The following is a 17,504-nucleotide window of genomic DNA, read 5'->3' as shown; positions in this document are numbered from 1 at the left end:
GATTTTCATACGTTCCACTTCTAATTACAAGCAGTTGGATAGACAGTGGCTTGATTAAGCAAAAAGGAACTGTTCCTTAACGGCGAGTAACGACAAATTAACAAAATACGAGAAAGAGACCACCGTTTTATATGTTCAAGGGATAAATTGGCCAAATTAAACTAAAGCTACAACGTAACAGCGAGAAGAATTTTGGTCCTTTTTTTTTTCAAAATAATCTTCTAGAATAATGCTTGGTTTATATGTTTTAGATGCTCTCTCCAACTAGCTAAAACATTAATCCCGAACATTATATGCCGTTCCCACAGCAATTTTTCTGCCCGAACGTAACAGGCTTTATGTTCTGCTGAGAACCAAGCATGACAAAGTGAAAACGTTCCTAACAACGGCTCTGTGGCACATATCATAAAGCTGATAAGGGTATCAATTGTATCTTTATCGCAATTATATAAACAAATACGATAGCTTCGTTTCATATATTTCGCTGGTTTTAATACTGGAGGAGAAAAAGCTGCGGCAACGTTAATGTCGAAGGGAATGGTGATAATGATGACGATCTCTTATAGGCGAGTTGCCGGTAAATCACGCGACGTGGGACACCTAGCATCACGCGGCTTACGGGTCTGGGCATAGCTCACACATATATATATTTTTTCTTGCTGCCAATTTTTTACATATTGACGTTCACACCCAGTTCAATCTGAAGCCAACAAAATAAATCGAACAGACGATCATAACTCGATTGAAAGCGTTCGAAGTTTGGCGATTGTGCAATGAATCAATTGTAACGTACGAAAACGAGAAGGGGCTAGCAAGCATATTATTGCTTTCTCTACGAAGGTGCTCTCGCAAAATGTCTCAAGTTGATTATTTTATTTCCAATCAGCTAATTTGACATTTGCCAGATCAACAACTAAGACAGCTTGAATCTTCTAAGAAGCTATTTTCAATGGTAACTTAAACGCAAAATGCCCCATGTTATAGTTACAGGCTATCTTTCGTCACATGTATCTCGGCTGTGACAAAAAAGATGTCAGCTCTGTTTATTGTTTCTTATAAATTAGTTAATAAATGCTGAATCACTGGATGTTGCCTATTCACTATAATACGCACATCTGCCGAATTTCGCTTTGTACAGCAGAGCAGAGGTCACCAATTGGATTGCATCAATGAGTATATTGGACATTAGATACTGACGCGGCATTCATGAACACTATCAGACCTGAACTATCCGCTGGTTCAGGTTGGCCGATCGTGGTTGTTGGTAGCAATAATAATGGCAGGAGTAGAAGTAGTAGCGTGCTAGCGTTCGCTGCGTTCAGTGGAAACGAATGGTTAGAACAGAAAAAAAAAAACTACGAAATGCCACTATTTGGTCGAGATGAAATGCAAAGATTAGGAAAAGCCGTCCACGATTTCGCAACTTCAGACCTTTGCTGTGGCCCACGCGGGATGAAGATAGAGCGATGCGGCCAACAACCCAGAAACAGTAGCGAATCCCTCTGCTCCGTCCGCAGACAGACGAATACAGAATCAGGCGGGCTATGCTAAATACTTACTTTGAAGACAAGCAATTCTACATATGGTGTATTTAGAAGCGACGTGGGAATATCAATATTTAACATTATATTTTGCCAAGATTAGCATCATCATCTTGTAACCGCTAGCAACAACAGGCGTGAGGAAAGGTATGAATACATATAATTACCTAGTACCTTATTTTACCGATGACGTAGCTAATTATCGAACGCAAGATGTTGCCATAGGAACTCCAACACGTTAATTCAATCGTTAGAAATAAAAACATTCGATTTAAACGACATTTAAATCGCTTCGGTTGAAACACATGACAATCATAATGGTTGTCACTTCTAAGGTTTTTCAGATTGTGTTTTGTACCGGCAAAATGTGTTACCTTATTTGAAAATCAAGTATCTCGACTCTTCTACTTGTTCCAGAGCACGCCGTGACAACGGTAGCAATTTAGCGCTACTGGCGTCGTAGCAGTACACATCGCCGGCGTCCTGTACCTATGAAAGGTACTTCATAGAGTGGCCGTTGATATTCGAATGGCAGTTTTGTCAAGGCTGACCTGACACGACGACGGCAGTGATCATAATTATGACGCTTAAAGCTATCTTGTTTCACTAAGCTTAATCTTTCGGCACACAGCCAGTGAGAGCAGAACGCTCATATCGTCGCTGTTACGCCTCTCTTGTTTTTGTTTCCTCAGAAACATTTATTAGAGGTAAATGTGTCGATTAACGACGACTACGACCACTTCTATGCGGTTGATTTCGCGCTCGCTCGTGTTCTTCGCTATTCGAATCTGAGTCGATTTCAAATCGGAACCTGCAATCGTCGCGTGCTTTCGTGTCGTTTTCCGGGTCTACTCGACGCCGAACGTAACGTCAGGTACAACAGCGCTACAGAGCGACGCAACAGTCGGTCGGTCTCGTCCGCTGTCACTTGGGCCATCGCTATCGGCTGTGATACCTGCATACAGCTCGAACGGACGCGGGAGCTAAATGCGACTAGATAATGTGAGAGCTGCTGCTGCGCCCCCTGATCCTTAGACGGTCATGATGGTTTCGTCATTTCGCTGCTGGGTGCTTCAGTGCGTCAAGTCGATCGTCAGTCAGCCAAAGGGACAATCAGCCAAGCAGCCAGACGCTTTGCTAGATCGCGCTTCAGGAACTGGCTTGGCCACCAACTACCTCAAGAAGAAGCGCCTTCCAATCCATAGGCCAGGCCGTGTGCAGACAAAGCGGTCGGGATCGCATTATGTTATATGGCATTCTCGTCCATTTCTATTTCTCTTCTCTTGTTTATTCTAGAAAATATCCGCATAAAAAATTGATCCAATAGAAAGAAGTGGGCATACGAGCAAAACTTTCAACCGTAATAGAAATTTTTTCGGGATTCTGCGACGCCTGGGCGAGTGGAGCGTAAATTATCGAACATGGCAATGAGCTTATATGTACTTCATATGAAACGTTCCACATGGCGGTAGGGAGGGGTATGGTTTACTAATAATGCTGATTTTGTTATAATTAGATCGACTCCGACGGCAGCAGCTTTGGCATGGATTGTAGTATGTATAGGACATAAAATTTAGTTGATGTCATTTAACGCCTAATGTATGTGTCGATATATGCATAAACTATTCTACACACTTCTAGAGATCGCACCGCAAAAACTTGGCAAATTTCGAAAACAAATACGATCAGGTGTTAGATTGTTCTTTCAGCTGCTCACGGTACTGCTAGGTACTTTCACAACTTCAGATAAAAATTCTCAAAAAAATATATGTCTTTCGTGATAAAGTGGGTTCTCACAATCATAAAGAGACGGCTCTTCTATGGCGACAAGGGCGATTATAATATCGAAATATCTAATTACGCAATGTAGATATAACAGAATCAATGCTTGTTTGAAATTACTAGCCCGTTTTGATGTTTTTCTATTAAGGGGATGTTTTTTCCATTACCAAACCGAAAATAGAACCTCAAAGAGAGCGCGTTTATGTGAAAGATTTTTAAAGAGAGACTGCAATACGTGCGCCAACAGACGTAAATTAAATCCGAAATGCAGTGATCGAAAAACATGCAACAACATGCAAACACATCGGTTGCAAAGGTGCTAATGCCAACTGAACCGTTTTAAGCAACAGCGATGTGCGGGGGTACCTGAATTTAGAAGACACCCCTCTGGAGAAACTCACTATTGCGAATAATGGTCAGTCCACCTTAAGGAGAAGTTAACGGTTCATTCATAAAATATCTAAGCAGCTTTCATCTACAGAGCTTCTACTATAGCGATGCGTTCCAATTTGATTAGTAGTAAACAAACATGCGCGTGCATCTAGTACAATATCGTAACAACCAATAGTAGGTAGAGCAATTATGACTTAAAATTATATTCGCTATATCATACCAAAAATAACAATAATAACCTAAACGATGCCTATAATCATTTCTTTAAGATTTCTGCAATTCAACTAAATTCTTATTTGTTGACTTAAATTTTTCTTTTAAAACGCGCGTTTTAAGCCCAAATATTTTTGAAACGGAGTGATATATGGGACTAAAGCTCTCTTCAATGCATAACAGCGCTGCAGTAGAACAGCATCGCCGGGGAGCTCGGTGTGTCTACCGAGTCTCGTGATCTTGTACGTTTTTGCTAACTTATATAACTGGCCATATGATCGTTTACTATACATTAAGGTGGCATATGCCTGAATGCTGTGTTAAGCCCATATGTTTTTGCTAGATCTGTGTCGAATAAGAAACAAGTCAGTGTCTCGGGTTAAAGTTGGTAAGGAGCAGCTTAAATAAGATATGGAGGGCCAATCCACGTAAAACCGTTAGATAAAAAGCTCCGTTGTTAGAAAAGTACGTTTAGAGGCTGGTGTAAGGCCAGGACATGCAGGATACTGCAGTGGCGCCTTAGTGCTTAAGCTGCTAATGCTAGTAGGTCCAGCCTTGTTTTCTCAATCTTTGGCGCCGATCGTCCCCACATCCTCCTCCTCAGTAGCCCGACGTAACGCCCCTACATAACCCTGCTCAATTCCTTGAAGGCGAATGCTTTCTTGGCCATAAGAGTGAGCCATTTCTCCATTATCTAGTTTCTCTAATGCTTGAATATAGTACTCTATGGGAGCCGAAACTTCTGCGCCCATGTACACCACCGTTCGAATCGAAATAGAGAGAAATGGTAAGAGAGGGAAAGGATGAATTCAATATGAAAGTCTATGTAATGACAGTAGCTACTAATAGCAGCCACTCGACAAAGCCCTTCTTTCGCCGATGGAAAGTATATAGCGCTCAAATTCAGTAACCGACCCGTTCATCCGGCTAGTTCGAAACATTCTCGCGGATAATTTCAAGTGGAGTGCTATGGCAAAAATGATAATATATTTCTTAAATGAAAGTAGAGCATTATAAGGTGGTCTTGTCGGCGGCTGACATCCGGCCATTGAACCCAAATATCCCAGGTGCGGTGACCTCTGTACCCATTCATAGGCTTCAGGAAGAATGGGAACCCTACAGTGTTTGGAAGACGTTCAAAAAAAAGGAAAGAGACAGATTGCTTCGAGAATCGGTGGATTAGTCCACAACCATTTTTCAATTATAGAATCATCGGCGATTAGTAATGTTGCACTTCACAGCGTAATGCAACTGTAAGTCATGGCCAATGGCCATGTCGAAAACTAACGTAAACATATACAGGACATCTACTTACTTTTGATGATGTACGTCCGGTCCCAAAATTAAAATCATATGTTAATGTCCCTGAACGGAAACTTGAGCATTTTAAAGCCTCTCAACAGTATCAAGTATTAATCAATGACCTGCATATATTTGAAGACAACAACAACAGTGAAGGTATAACATAACATAAAACGATCATTGCGTCTTTTTCGCTCGTTCTGTTCATCGCAAACGCCATCCAGCCGAAACATTTCTTTGGCATATTGGATCAGAAAAAATTATTGTCCACCTACTGATTGACAAGTAATATTTTTACACAGATATGTTCGAGTTTCATTAAACATTCAGCCGTAACTGGCATCAGTTCTTTACTATTGGATCGGCCTCTGCTTTTTGTTGTTGTTGTTGTTGTTAATGCTACAGCTTAAGAAAAGCTGCTAGCGGCCGTTTCCCCCCTCCCCCCAGATAACAATGCCTATCTACGTGAGTCTGTGTGTATATATGCGTGTGTGTGTCACAAACGAAAATGGTTGTCGCTGGCCAACGCGACAGGAGTCACTCGATCGCTCATTTACGGCTTAGCCATACGGTCACGCCTCGAGAGCTCGCGAAGGCATGCTGCTAACCTGTTGTAATGATAACGCTCTTTCACTCGTTCACGCTGGCGCGGCATCCAGTGGGGTCACACTGAGGAACATTCAGCGTGTGAAGATGCGTGAGCGAGCTCTTTGCTTAGCTAGAAGCGTGGTAAAAGTCTTCAGGTCAAACAGGATCCAGCGGAGAATAATCATCAAGATGAAAAATCGTTGGCGTATATTCGTGGTGCATTTGTTGATGTCTACGTGCTAGACAATATTAGGTATTGTCTAGCACCTAGATAACAGTAATTGCTAGTAACAACTATTGATTGAGATAAACACTTTTATTTCAATTATTTTTTTTATATACTGAACCGGCAGTGTTTAAGGGTTGTAATGTAAATGCATCAAACATGAAAGAGATAGTTCTGTAGAAGTGTTTTTCACTGTTTTTTTTTTTTGCAAAAAGTTACACAGTCGGGAATAAGGCCGGCCCTAAAAAAGTAGCCTTTTTATAGCTTGTATAATCCACCTCGGTCAAGTATTTATATAGTTTTGATTTCACTATATACGAACTAGCTGTAAATGTATATGCCTATGATTTCAATACAGAGGTCATATCTTATAATAATTGAGACACCAAACTTTTTATGTATGTGTATTAATAATAACAGGGAGACAACAATTGCTAAAGGGCACTTTCAGGGGCTTGAGCTCATCAGATGACGATATCACTATTAGTCTAGATATCGTTCTTTTCAAGCACAGTTTTAGCAGTTCGAACTGCTCTAGTATATTATACGTAACAGACGCTAGGTGTACGACAAACGTCAAGTCTCTATTTTTTGATACTGCAAGCAAATGTATTGAAAATCTACCTCATAAACACAAACTGAATAGGGGTCAAAAAACACAATGAATAGGGAATGCGTACCTGCGTTACACTTATTCCGAACTTACTCAGAAAAACTTACGTGTTCGTTAATTAAACATTTTGCAATCTAAAACTGCCAGGTATTCAGCATTTGAATAATGTCTTGTTTTTATCTTCTTAAAGCTGACGGCGCGGACATAATTTGCGTAGATCTGTCTAAAACCGTACTTTCATCCTGAAACACTGACGCCAAAGAAGATTAATTATAAATTGGTTTAAAGCGAATACTGCAACACGCCGATGCTGATAACATTTTTTTAACTATTGTTGTTGTTGTTGCTAAATAAAAGCAATATAGAAGAACTGCACCTGTTCCCTAATTTCAAGATGCAAGTTTTAGTCGTGACCTCTAAATAAGAAACAGATGTACCAATGCAAATCCAACAGGAAATAACGTTTGCGTGTCTATATATCTTGTACGTGCTTATGACAGATTCATTGTTATTGGTGAAGTAAACATATTTAAACAATTTGCTTCCGCCGATACTGTGAGTATCTTGAAATATCTATCACTGATCTGAATAAACTATCTAACACTGATCACGAGTGTGTCATCTTATCTTTGATATCATGACAAGCTGTTACGTTTCAAAGTATCGTAGCTTCTTTGCTGATAATCTCATAGTTAACGCCTAAAAAATCGAAAGCTAACGCATTGTTACTGATTTATCAAGAACGGTGCAGTTTTGTTCGGGTCGAACAAAGTAACGGAATATGTCTGATAAAATTCACAGAATTTCAGGTAAGTATGCTAATTAATTTTAGCACTAATTCTTCGCATAACACAGAAATATTATAGTCAGGCACCTGGGCATCACTTTGCTGCAAAAGGACAGCAGCCAGGTAACGCCAATATTTCATGGTAGACTCCCCCAACAACTTGAGCCGTTCGCAGTATGGATTGTCAACCCTACAGCCCTGCTATAATAATAATGTTGGTTATTACTTGTGAACGAAGCTTCCCCACTTCTCCTCGCCATAACTCTCTGTAGGGTGGGTTGTGCTCGATGACGAACCCCCGACTAATCACCTGCTTTCAAAAACGCTTGTCAGGTGTGGAGTGTCTCATAGTAACAAGATGAGGTCTGAGCTGCTTTTAGCTGTGTGTATCCTGGGGTGTGTAGGAGCAGACAATCGATTTGCCAACAAAACGAAAAAGTCGTATGCATTGTCTAATACACAAGCCCGGACGTTATTTTATGATGATCATCAACTATTTTTCACCATTATGATATATTTTCCTTTCGTTGTTAACTCCTGGTCGTACGGAATCCCGTTTGATACGATCAGTCATAGTTTCAGTAAACCGGCTATAATGGGACCTGCATCAAATGCTGAGAACAACCACAGTGTAAAAGGTGCGTCAGTGCAAGAACGCGATGAGGAACCAAAGCTAGATGCAAGTGCGTCAGAGGAAAGTGACAACAATGTACTGGACTTCGACCGACGCTCTATCTCCCTCAAGACTTTTCCTTCATTTATGCCAAACGCACAGAATTCTGGAGATACCGAAGGTCCGAAGTCTCGTAGTAAACGTACGCTCTACATGGACGATCAGGAAATTAACATTTTTTTGTGTTTATCAACGCCATTTTCTGTTCCGCTGGTGAAATATGATCAAGACCTTCTTGATGCCTACAAGAATAAGAAGGCACGTAAGGAGCACGAGAAGCGCCTACCTTTGGTGCCTGTCCACGAGAACACGTTTGAGTCACAGTACAACGACCATGACACGTACAGTGATGACGAATACGGTGAAGAAAACGACCAAAACGACTACTACTCGGCTCGCGCTTTCGGTTCACATCGGTCGACTTTTGGGTCGGGAAAAAAAACCCACGTGGCTGACACACATCGGCGAAAACGGCAATACCTTGAGACTATTTTCGAGCCGATCTCTTCCTTCTATAGCAATCACACAAGCAGGTTGCCGTTTCAGCTGTGGAGCCTAACGGACTCATCGAAGAACGAATTTATTGCGAGAAGTGCCCGGGACACTGCTACAGCTCTGGTGTCGGACACGCTTGTGGGCGTAGATTCTAGAGTTATCGACTTCATTGAAAGTTTTCCTGACTCGTGCACGCAGTTAGTTCTTTGTCGTCTTGGTCGTTCTCTGATTAACGCCTCACCCCTTCAGGCGCTTCTACTTTACACGTATAAAGGAAACGTGTTTGGTTATGGCGATAGCGACTCTGAAAAGGCATTCGATGCTGCTCTTGATGGAGATTTTTGCGAAGCTATGTTTCCATCTTGCCCATTAAAGCTTTAGGTAAAAGAGAATATCTTCATATATAATTAACACGGTAGGATTTTGGTTATCCAGTTAAAGTAAAGCTTCTTGATAAAACAAGATCTAAAAAACAAAGAGCGTTTTTTAATTACATATATAGATTAGTTATTGTCTAAAAGTTAGTCTTTCGTATAGAAGTGCAGAAATAAGTGTAACAAACAGAAGTTACAAAATAGAAAATGCAGAGTTAGTCGTTATTTCAGTTAAAAAAAGGGTATAACTAAATTTACGGTCATTTGTAGGCATATAACTAGCTACCTACACATAGCACTAAATATGGTAAAAACCATGCACTACCCATGTATTCATTCATCCACGTTTTTCTAACGTGGGGAAATGTGAATAGGCTCGAAAGCAGAGATATTCGAGCTGGTTTAATATCGGAAGCCTACGTGCATTGGTCTCATTTCTCACATAAACATGTATACAGTGATTGGCAAATATTCTATAAAGAGAGGTACAAAAAAAAGTGCAAATAAGTTCATGAAATTGATCAAGTATCAGCAGCTTGTTCTAATCAAGCATATCCAACCGAAGATTATTGATTACAATCTCGCTTTTTGTCCGGCTTAAAGACTCTGGACATCACAAAGCTTTCATGAAAATACCTGTTTAGGTCAGGATTAGTACAGAGAAGGATGCAATGCTTGTGCAGATTTATGGCAAGTGAATCTAAAATTCAAGTTTAAGTCATCTGCGCCACGCTAATAGCGACAACAACAATGCATCCCTCGTAGGAAACGCTCTAATCAATACCAATGTTATCGCCTTACATATTACTCTTTATCAATAGCAACATTCTTCTATTTTATTGCTATTTTAATTATTTACTATGCAGAACGACTAGAACTAGGATCACATTTGTGTGCTATGTGTGCTACATATACAGAATCGCTCAAGGATCTCCGGACAGCTAAAAATAGCTTTCATTTTATATTTGTAAACATAGCAGACGAATTATTCCAAAAGAACCGGATTCAACGGCCCAACACATTTGTAATAGGCGCGTCGTAGTGCCATCTTTATAGTTCGTATGATGCTATGTTACAATGCCATAACCTTAGTATACGTCCAAAATGCAATACGACAATAACTACTATGGCCATACAACTCATTGTATTGATTTATACCGAAGTACTTTAAAATTATTTGGGAGCATCGTCGGTGCACAGTTGAACTCGCTCCAGTTTGTAATAACTTTCGTATCTCCTATCACATTAGATGTGAAACGATACGACTCTTCAATTATTCAGTCAATTTTTGGGTTACCCCATTTACAGTTGTACCTGATTTCAGTCTTGCAAGACCAAGCGCAATACTGCGCTGTATATATATATATATATAAAAGTTCGGTTTCTGTCGGCGATACAAAATGGATAAACATTCAGTTTCATAAGCCCTAATATCGTTGATGCTACATGTGTCAATTAATTACAACTAACCTGTTCGTGACACGGCTGGTCCAGCTGCTGAGCTGACGGAGCTTGACGTCAGCGCTGGATTGGGCAGAGAGTATTTCTTTTCGCGTGCCCGACGAACGCTAGATGGGCTCGAGGGTACGCTTCCACCACCCAGAATTGCACCAGAAGCTGTCCGATCAACAATGGAGTTAGGATCGTTAGATGGTTGACTTGCCGTTAGGCTGTTCCCTACTCCAGCCCCAGCATATTTGAGCATCGAATCGAACCTTAAAATCCATTGCGAATCTTCATCATCGAAGAGGCTTTTAATTCCGCCTCGTTCAGCCTGACCGTCGGCTGTGCCAGTCATTATGGGAGTAGCAATTCGCACTTGTGTACGTGACTGACTTCGTGGCTTTGTGTTTCCAGGGCGCCCTGGTGATGTGGGCGGTGATAAGTAGAGCTCGGATTTTGTTTCTTCCACTTGATTGTTTGACACTTCGACACTTGCCGGTGTTAACTCACGTCGGTTGCTGAATCTCGTACATAAATCCTCGCAGCAACAATAGCAGTCGGACTCGGCAGAACCGGTGTCGTTTGACGCCTTCAGCGTTGGTATCGATGTTGTCGATGCCGAAATGTGTTCAGTATATATAGCTGATAGTAGTGATGGCGTTGGTGGTAAAACGCTGAGGCGATGGTATTCGATTTTGGCCGAGCAGTTACCGTACACCGGCAGTTTTCTTGTTATCGTTGTTGCTTCTCGTTGCGTTGTTGATGTTGTGGTTGCTTTTGTTGCCTCTAGCGATGCTGGGGCAGTAAGCAACGCTGCTGCTTGTTGTTTAATTGTGGCGACTGCCGAGGCGATCAACACCTGCCGACAGACGCAGTACACAAAAAGCGATCGCCGCCGCTCTAGACGCTCATCGTTAGGTGGCGCTTAGAGCGGGTCCCTCGGTTGCGAGACGACGAATGCGTTAGGCGCGAGTCGTGACAACATGCGGCTAGCTCTACCGCCTCCTTCAACGCTGCTGATTGCCGGGCCCGAAACGCTCCAGCCCTCAGTGCACGGGGTTGGTGCTACGAAAGGGGACACTGATGACGTCAATGGCTCAAACCCCTCGAGGTCGGACGGCAGTGACGATGTTCGCGTAATCAAGGGCTTAGCTTGGACTTGTGATGCACCACAATGCGAAGGCGCACTTAACTGCAGGCAAGATACGTTTGAGCGCGTGGCTACACCAGGAGGATCCCTTTGAAGCGTCATAGGCGGAAGAAACTCAAATTTTTGTTACGTCCGCTAACTACGCAAGAGCCGGTGCTCAATACCAACTTATCTTTTTTTTGCAACGTTAATTTGCGCGAACACGATATGCTGCGCATGCACGTCAATATCACCGTTGCCTTGTGGTGCTCACGAACGCTAACGCGTAAATACACAGATAGATGATTCGAACGACGATGATTGGCTTATAGCAGCAACAGCAACTGCCATGCAGCAAAGAACAAAGTTGTTTTTATGACGGACATGGAAAAATACACACAAATACACACTGGGCAATTAACGAACACTACGCGGTTCTAACACCTCGTCTAGACCAGAGACGTGAGGCTTTGAGATTGTTCCACAATGGCGGATGCCTCGGCCAAATTCTCGTAGATCTTCTATAGCGATGTCTGCTAAACATAGGCGATTTTTACCTGTGAACAAATGGAAAGAAATATTAGACACAGGGTAATCTCTTATATTAATCCTACTGTTTACTGATCTTAAGTGTCATCATATCAGCTCAAGTTCATAGGTCTCATTTAGTCTAATACCGAGTACGCATTAGCATCCTAATTTGATACTTCTGCAGGTCAAACAGTTTATCGAAAACCCCCCAAACTATAACTTGCTAATCAAAGTCGGTTCGTAGCCAGAGGATTATTGCCCAGTTCATTTTTTGCGTTGCCAAAAACAGATACTATTTCTGTTAAGGCTCTGTGAAGGTTCTACCTGAGTTACACCGCCGAAACATATCATCAAAAAAAGGTACAGGGATAAGTATTTAGTGTAGAGAAAGCATGTACATATTGTCTAACTATTGCAGTTAAATGTAGCTGGAAGTAGCTTTTGTTGTATAGCAGAGCTGTACAAGAATAATAGTTACCAAATGGCAGGCTATTTAATTTTATGTTATTTTTAAATTTAAAAACTTTTTCTTGTTACTTCTCAGTTCATGGGTTTCACGTTGTAACTAAAATCCGTGGAACTAAAGGCAATTCTTTGTAGGCTCTATAGGCGGCATTGTTGGGTCATAGGCTCTCTCCACTTCTGACTCGCCCTACCGCTGTAGGTTACGTATGGCGTGTTTTTGACGTCTACTAACTGGAGCGACATACGGGTCTTAATTTGAGCATAGCACACAGTCTTATGCTGTAGTCCGAGCTTTAAGAAAGCCAACGAATATAGCCGTAATTGTGTCTGTTGCTCCCTCCAGGTCGCTTGTACGGAACTGCCTACACTGACAAATCGTTGCAGCAACGGTTACAGCAGTATTGACATCTATTGTAGAAGGGACAGCTGGAAATCGCCTACAAAGGCACACCTTTTTCAGGCTTGGCCAGCAGATTACAGGTGCGGGGTTCCACATGGAACTATCGTCTCTTTATTTGGCTTTTTTTTTTTACGCACGTGTACTTTGTGCTTGTTGAACATTTTGAAGTGTTTTACAAAAAAAAATTCAGTTAAAAAAACAACGGGTGTAGTTACAACCATTAATTAGCATCAGAGATGTGAAACAATAATAACGGCACTACTTACTAATGTTCTCGAAGGAAATGAAAGTTTTCACTATGTTGGTTTTTAGCCAGTAGATATATATAGACCTGCGTGGTCAGATCCGGTCACTCACTTCAGTGGCATTTATGATCTAGCTTTGAGCCGACTAAGCTATTGCTGAATAATTTAGTTTACGCTTATAATTCCATCAATGTGTAGGTGGTCTGACACAGAAGTGCCTTTGATGTTCTAGAGACAGGTGCCAGAATTCTAGATTGTACATTTTTGGACGGCAGATTCCCGGTGGACAAAGTGGAAGAGCGAACGATAGACGGCTTAGCTGTTTTCCCTTTGTAAATTCGTTAGACGTACAGAAAAATAACGTAGTATAACATAGATAGTAAATAAGAATAAAAAAGATGTTTATTTCTGGTAAGCTTAAGGTTAAATTGTATAGCAGGACTGCAAGCCGCCAAGAAGTGTAAATTTTTTTAGCGTTACGCGTTAGCTGTTGTCTTTTCTTGGCAGTGCAACTTCTCACACTAGCTTACGCTCAGCATCTGCATATATTGTCGTTAGACATGGGTTCATCTCGTGAATAGGAAGCGGATTGCGTGTCCTTCATTGCGGATTCTGCTTGTCCATATTTTCATACGATTTCAACTATAACTGAACACAAACAGGGCACATGTACATCTCGATGATTTCTTGCCAACAGCTGGCCTTCCTGACTAGATTACCATTGTCTTTATGCAAGATACGTGTGTTTTGCGGGTTTCAAGTAGAAAAGAAAACGACGTGTTTGCTGAGGACCTTGTTATGTTATACAGCACGTGAGCCTTGGGGCTGCCATATTGTACCTATCTAATTAATTGATTTGGACTAATACTCAAGTGGAAATCCTCGCCTCCCACACGAATGTTGACGGATCACTCTAGCGACCGAAAGGACGTACCCTATTGAGATAAATCGACGTTATTGAAATAGGAGAACTGATGAGGGCAGTTTTTTTTATAGCACGCGGATATGCCAAATGGTATGTACAAATAGAGCTCAAATATCTAGCATGCCACTATACAAACTATTTTGAGTATAACTTTTATCTTATTGATAATGAGTTGTAGATCGTTTTTGGAAAGCGTCATCGAGATTTCGTACTAAGTAGATGTTTTCTTGATTTTAGTCTTGATAGCTGGATTTAAAGTCGTGATAGCTGGCGTGAAGGTGGAGCCCCATAAAGGCGGGCCGAACAAAGCACGCTATCCTGAATACTGAGCACTGGCCGGCTCCAAGTCTGCTTGAAAGAGTCACCTTGTCCGGCCATTGGCAGACACAAAGTACTTTAAGTTGAATTCGTACTTAACAATAACAGTGAGCGAACCGTATAACTATCCTACAGTTACATGCCCAAGTAACTTACATAATGATAAGAAATACGATTTTCTAGATTTAAAAAAAAACTGATCTGCCGATTGAGTTAAAGTATAGATCGTGTCGCGCATTATATTTAGTTTAGCAAATTTTTCAGCGATTTCAATTACTCCTAATATGTTATTACTAACCATAGATGTTTTGTATTAACTTCGACGGTATGTAAGCAGTCTGAATTTTTCCAGACTAATATAGCAAAAAATCGCCAAGGGCAGATCCACTCCAATTTAACGGAGTTCAACCTTAGTTCGTAAATGTTATGACGACCACTGTGATGTGGGACATTACGTTCGAATAGAACATTTTCTTAATGTGCTCGTTCCTTAGAAATATCAGTTTTTAGCTTGTCAGGTTATGATGCGTGGTAAGCACCCGTTGTTTTATCGTTTAAAGTAGTTGATTAACAGAACTTCATAGCAGTTCCAAAAAAAATAAACAGTTGTCATAATTTTCCCGGCCGATGGAGCAGCTTTTTGGACTTCACTATCTCGACTGTGCCATGGCTTCAAGGATAGTGGTATATCTATGCTTTACCGATAGTTACTAATCGACGCTAAAAAAACTCGTTTCATTTAAACTGTTTTAACAAAGCTTCGAAGCTACTGGACAAGTGGATTTCAACGCCCAGCTGAACATGACCTTTTCGTGAATAGAAAACATTTAGTTACAGAATCGTATATCCATAACACCGTCTACTAGGAGATCAAGACTTTGGCTACCGATATGACAAGAAAAAACGAAGATAGAGAGGTAACAAGGAAGACGTGTGGACTTACATGAGCCTCCATCCAAGGATTACGGGAAATAGAAACAAGAATAGCTTGTCATTTTTTTTACTTGAGTACGATGTATTGCCATACATACGTCAAGTAAAATACCACTCTTAGTAAATACAGCGACAACTGCGTCCTCTTTAGTAAGTTACTTCCGATAGTCCCGTTTGAAGGACAAACGTTTTAGAATTTTCAATTCTAAAAGACAGCCTGATCAGGAATAGTTAAACAATTTGTCCAAGCACCTTTGAGATTTTAGCAAAATAATACCGCAATTATGCAACTATCCGGGGAGGCGGCTAAATTATTAAGGATAAACACTACAGAAGAGGACGCCGCGCCTGTCGAGTAGGTCCCAAAAACTGAAGCTAATAATGAATTGTCTCACTGAATATATCAATATCATATGTTACGCCACTGACAATCAAGACTGAATCGCGCATCAACTGTAAACTCAACCCATTAAAAGACTCCGCATTAAAAATGTTTATTTGAATGTGTTTTTGGCCCTGAATAAGCAAACTTGGTACCAGCACGTGGCTAGCTTTTTCATACCCTAATCTTTAGTCAGTTTACGTTCGAGATGCCCATAGCTGTTACCATCTCTCGAATCTCAATTCCGTTCAATGGTCGCTTAGCGCTACATACTGAACTTCTTTAATGTTATTGGGAGCAAGTACAGTGTTTTACCGTTCCACACGTTCATTGTTATTTAAACTTCAAGTATCCAGATTTTCATAGGGGTAAACGCTGGCCCATGGTCCCCGTAAGCAGCGTCTATCTCGGTCTTCATTTGCGTGGGTTTATCGTCATCTAAATACAAGAATTTAATGACGGCCCGATACATAATTTTCCTTCTATTTTGGCAGAAAAACTAATACGGACTGATACAAATGATTCTTAAACAAAATGTGTTCAACGTATGCATAATTATAACATCGGAATATTCTTAACGCGTGACGCCATTTTCACGTCGAGTTTGGAGACATTTCAAATTACTGCAGATTATATAATCAGAAAGTTAACAATAACCACTCAGGAATGAACAGCTAATCAAATAACTAATCAAATCATCGTTCAAATGAAGAGTATCTAACCATCATTATTACGCGTTTATTATAATATTTCTTTTGTTCTGCATTCAGCTTTCTGTCTGTGGACTGATAATTATTAATACAGAAAAGTGTTTCCTCATACGTGAGGTCAGCCGCTTTTGAAATAAGCTTTTATAGGCAGTGATCTCGTTGCCACAGTCGCTGTCTCTATCTATCGTAACCGTCTCCGCTTAAGATCGGCAGACAGAACTGAAGGGGAAGCAACCGGAAAAGATATACCACGATGAATGGTAGGCGGTGCTATCGCGACGCACAAAAGAGCATCAAATGCCGAATGTCCTCTCTCTATCCAATGCGACAATAGCAATTTAGTCGACAGACAGGCAGACAGACCAAACTCTGCGGTCAGCATTAGACGACTACAGTCAATGCATGCGTGTCCACATGCCCCCACAACAGCAGCAGCAGTAAAACGAGTAAAAACATGCCCTTGCATAGGTTATACATACATATATGTACAAACCCGCCTTGTAGTCCTAGGGTTACTCTGACCGACTGTTCTGCAGCTGCGGCTACCGTTATCACTGGTGTGATTTATACAAAAGGAATGAACGCAAGCATCGAACAATCGTTCAAACAGCAAAATTCATTTTTTCTGCATCAACCAAATCGAGCTGACCGGCGGCAACGGTCGAAGCAGTAGGAAAAAAATGAAAGGAAGCAGGATCAGGGTGACAGCTGCATCACAGATCAGTCGGCAGTAGTCATGGTGCTGACGGTAGTCGTACACAGAGAATGGATGAATCAATCCAGATTGTGAGAGACCTACATACTCCTGACTTGTCAGCGTAAACAAAACAAGGGTTTGGGTGATGTTTCTATAATGAGCTATTGACGGACTGTCATTTTCTGTCTATTCCTGTCAAACCAAGCGATGGCTATCGACTTCAACATAGATACAGAAAGATAATAAAAGAATAACAATTAATCGAATGAGGCAATAGATAAGAAAAAACAAATCTATGGCCCTTTATGGCTAAGTGGCTTGAAAGTGACGACAGCATGG

At 41.1% G+C, this 17,504-nt stretch overlaps 1 protein-coding gene across 14 annotated transcripts in view; it reads right to left on the bottom strand.

The window, feature by feature from the left end:
• Window positions 1–17,504, bottom strand: part of LOC111252315 (CLIP-associating protein 2-like) — a 61,657-nt gene that overhangs the window by 33,474 nt on the left and 10,679 nt on the right. For 9 of the 14 annotated variants that reach the window (XM_022809961.2, XM_022809962.2, XM_086992382.1 and 6 more), the window contains exon 2: window positions 10,458–12,116. In XM_022809961.2, coding sequence (XP_022665696.1) covers window positions 10,458–10,785 — 328 coding nt within the window. In that variant the 5' untranslated portion in view covers window positions 10,786–12,116. Of the gene's footprint in view, window positions 1–6,765; window positions 6,909–10,457; window positions 12,117–12,568; window positions 12,591–17,504 lie in introns of those variants that run through there. The other 5 variants (XM_086992383.1, XM_086992387.1, XM_086992386.1 and 2 more) reach the window with 5 other exon arrangements.

The sequence above is a fragment of the Varroa destructor genome, unplaced genomic scaffold (genome assembly GCF_002443255.2).
Source record: "Varroa destructor unplaced genomic scaffold, Vdes_3.0 BEIS01000006.1, whole genome shotgun sequence".
Lineage (NCBI taxonomy): Eukaryota > Metazoa > Arthropoda > Arachnida > Mesostigmata > Varroidae > Varroa > Varroa destructor.
The sequence above is the reverse complement of the archived record's forward strand: the minus strand, read 5'-3'. Positions and strand labels throughout refer to the sequence as shown.